This window comes from Aptenodytes forsteri, unplaced genomic scaffold (assembly GCF_000699145.1).
Source record: "Aptenodytes forsteri isolate BGI_AS27 unplaced genomic scaffold, ASM69914v1 Scaffold65, whole genome shotgun sequence".
Lineage (NCBI taxonomy): Eukaryota > Metazoa > Chordata > Aves > Sphenisciformes > Spheniscidae > Aptenodytes > Aptenodytes forsteri.
Window position 1 is genome coordinate 7299948 of NW_008795127.1, and position 3910 is coordinate 7303857.

Below are 3910 nucleotides of genomic sequence, written 5' to 3' on the forward strand. Positions count from 1 at the left end.
GACCGGCAGCCCTCGCGCCGAGGCGCGGGGGAGGGTGACGTACCGCGCCTCTGACGTAGAGCTTAGCTCTGATGGCAGCCGACGCGGAGAGGTAGACGTTACCGCCGTCTGTCATCCTGTTCCGGAGGGTCTCACTTGCATTTACTGCCTGCGGTATCGTCGCCTGTTGCATAGTTGCTGCGGCCAGACTTCAGGGGGTGAAGTGTCTGATGTAAAAGTGGCAGGCAGCCCTCTTTTAGAAGCTGTCTATACTAGTTTAAAGGGAACTTCTGCCAGCTGGAACCCTTACCTCCCCTTGGTGCTGCTTTGGCTACCTTCTGTCACGTGCAAAGACACTGTAAGCAGGTTACACACAACTTAGATCAAGTATTTTATTAGTAACAAAAGACAAGTAGGATTTAATGAGCTATGAGACTGAAGTGTTAGTATGCTCACCCAAATCCAGGTGCCGATGTTGATGTTGCCAGTGTTGATGTTGCTAGCTGACAGGTTAGTTTTTCTGAGTTTTACAACATTCTTACATTACTGTTTTTTGGTTTTTATTTTTGCAGCTGCATCTCAAAAACCAAAACCTTACCTCTGTCTGCATGTTTACCTTTATTGTGCCTGTTTCTAGTCTACGTACACCCCAGCTCTATCCAACAACTTGGCAATTTCCTCAAGCTGTACAGAAAAACTACGTCCTGAATCACAGGCAGCTGAAGCTCCAGGAGGAGGAAGGGGTTACATGAGGTGGGAGTATACTGATGCTACATCATACTTACTAAAGGGAAGGGTAAAAAAAAGCAGCATGTTAAGCAATAGAGCAATTCTACTTCAGTGCCCAGAGACAAAACAATGGAAATAACTGCATTTTCACCTTTTCGAAATAACACTCCGTAGAAATAAAGAATATGTTGAACACAGTTTAATTAAGAATCATAGCCATAGTCACATTACATACGAGAACATGAATTCAGTATTCCCACTGCATAAAGTTCCACATCCATATCCAGAACGAGGAAGGGAAAAGATGTGATAGTCTTTAATGCTTACATAATTTCCAAGATGCAAAATATTAGTGAGAACAGTAGTATCCTTTTTGCGTACTATGAAGGTAGTGCTTACTGCTTTTAGCAAGAGAAGGGATTATAAATAAAAGTATCTGAACATTAGGGGAAGGAAAAACTACACCAAAAGTGTTTCACAGAATTAATGCTTTCAAACAGTACTTCAACGCAATAGCAGAGCAACAAATCCCCGAAGGTTTCATTTTGCCCTGAAAGATGTTTGAAGCAGGAGTGTAACTTGACACATATGGCAGTTAACTACACATACACGTGGAAATCCACCTTTTAAAAACAAATAGCATTTATAGTGTTTGATTCCCTTATACACAGGCACAAACTTTGCTAGCTTCTCCTTCCCTTTCTAGAACTTAATGAGACTGTGCAATACTGGAGCAGTAGTCTAAGATATCCTGTATAGTGAATTCCATAGTAATTCCTGATCCAGGATAGCAGCGAGCTATCAGCCCTTCAAAGTGCTTGTACTGTCGTATAAACTCATCTTGCATGGAATGCCACACAACCTGCCAAAGAAAACAAACATTAGGAAATGTCAGCTGGCACAATGCACTATATGTGAACTACAAAACATTGGCTCATTAATCAATTCACAGTTCAGGTGTCATTTTAAAACTAAAGCTTGCTAACAAAGTTCAGTAAACTGAGTTGCTGCATTAAAAAAAAAGATTGAAGTTTTTTACCCATTAAGTTTAAGATCTTTCATGTTTACAGGACTCCTACCAAATCTGCAAAGCAGAAAATAGTAAAGAAGTTGCCCTAAGAGAGGTATTTGCTTTTGTCCTTAAAGAAAACACCCTGAACCAGAACACCGCTACTAATTCATGTTTCAAACTTTAAAAAGCTGTTAATACATGCTTAACTCTTAAATCTACTTATCATTTACTCCAGTGAGCAAGTTCACAGAGTATAAGAAAAAACTTAAATAATTAACTATCAGAAAAAATGTAACTGAAAGTATATTCTGCTATAGCGTACCAGCTAAACTTTGTATCAGGTTAACAGTTCATTTAAATCTAGTTCTCTCTATTTCCAGTATATTTTGCAGAAGAAAGATCACCCATTAATGGACACCTAGGGAATCATAAAGGGAGTTTCTTTCTGAACTGTATCTCTACCATGACAGTTCAAATCAATGTTACAACAAATAGAACCAGAGTGGAATTGTAAAAAAATTCCGCTCAAAATTCACGTTTTTTCAGTTATGCTGAAGCTAGGCACTTCTCACAGAAAATACATGCAAAAGCAATAATAAAAGCCTTTGTGTAAACATTACAAGGTTTTCAAGCCATGATTTAGTTTACCTGAAGTAAGTTTTCTTCTTCACAGAGATGTTTATCTACCTTCTTGTAGAGATTATCCAATCCCTTCTTCACTTCCTTACCGGGATACTCCTTTATAACTTTACGAAGCTCTTGTTTATTAAAAGCCAGTTGATAGCTTACTTCCTCTTCTCGTATACCTTGTGCCACACGAGCTTCAACACCTTCAAAAAAATGCTAACAAACAGTAACAGCATTAATGATTATCACAAATCTAAACTAATTAACTTAATTTAACAAGCATATGTGTAGTTAACATCTTGATTCTGCTTGACAACTGTTGTGTGTTCCCCCCATTTTTGTTTTTTAATTGGGCATGAAGTAGTGCTCAGCCATAAACATTAAACAACAGCCCAACAATACAGCACTCCGTAAGTACTAGCACAAAACTGAAATCAATCATTTCTAGAAGCAATCAAGCTTTTCTTTGCAACCTTATAACTGATACTGAATCAGCCTCAAAATCCTCAACTAGTGAGGCCATAGCCTGAGGAAATACTGAATCTTTCAGATAAACTGAGTAAGCATCTGAATAGAAATTTCTCTACTTAAACCGTAATTACACAACAGCAGTATTTGTTCATAATTGCCCTCTCTTCTCACTGCCCTGCACCAGCTGGCTCAACATAATACAAATGGAGGGAGGTATGCCTATGAACAGGCATGTAGAGCCACATGGAGCTAACTTTCTTTATAGCAGCCCATATGGTGCTGTGTTTTGGATTTGTAGCTAAACCAGGGCTGATAACACACCAATGTTTTGGTTATTACTGAACAGGTCAAACCTGGCCAAAGGGTATTCCATAGCATGTAACATCATGCTCAGCTATAAAAATTAGGCTTAGAGGAGGGGGTGGTGGTGTTTGTCTTCAAGGTTGCTCAGAAACTGGCTGGGCATCAGTCTGCTTGTGGGAGGTAGTGAGTGACTACCTTTGCATCACTTTTTTTACTCTCTCTCCCCTACACTGATTAAACCGTCTTTATCTCCACCCCCAAGTTTTCTCACTTTTTCTCTTCCTCTTCTCTCCCCTGTCCTGCTTGGGGAGGGGAGAGTGAGCAAGCAGTTAGTTATATGGCAGCTTAGGTGCTGGCCAGAGTCAACCCACAACAAGTTCCCACTTGCAGCAATAAAGCATTTTAGTTTTCAAAAAGAGAATACATCTTAGACTTTTCAGAAAATCAATGGCTGAAATCCTGCTTATAGAAAAAAACAATGAACAGTGGGAAACATTCAGTGGGCAGAATCATAGAATTGTTTAGGTTGGAAAAGACCTTTAAGATCATCGAGTCCAACCGTTAACCTAGCACTGCCAACTCCACCACTAAATCATGTCCCTAAAGCACCACCTCTACATCTTTTAAATCCCTCCAGGGATGGTGACTCAACCACTTCCCTGGGCAACCTGTTCCAATGCTTGACAACCCTTTCGGTGAAGAAATTTTTTCCTCGTGTCCAATCTAAACCTCCCCTGGCACAACTTGAGGCCATTTCCTCTCGTCCTATTGCTTGTTACTTGGGAGAAG

At 39.9% G+C, this 3910-nt stretch overlaps 1 protein-coding gene across 3 annotated transcripts in view; it reads right to left on the minus strand.

The window, feature by feature from the left end:
• Nucleotides 1-892: 892 nt before the first annotated feature.
• EXOC1 (exocyst complex component 1) overlaps nucleotides 893-3910 on the minus strand; it is a 33514-nt gene continuing 30496 nt past the window's right edge. For all 3 annotated transcript variants that reach the window (XM_009277410.2, XM_019471575.1, XM_019471574.1), the window contains 2 exons: nucleotides 2369-2563; nucleotides 893-1570 (listed from right to left, as the gene is read on the minus strand). In XM_009277410.2, the coding sequence (XP_009275685.1) occupies nucleotides 1418-1570; nucleotides 2369-2563 (348 nt within the window). In that variant the 3' untranslated portion in view covers nucleotides 893-1417. The remainder of the gene's footprint in view (nucleotides 1571-2368; nucleotides 2564-3910) is intronic.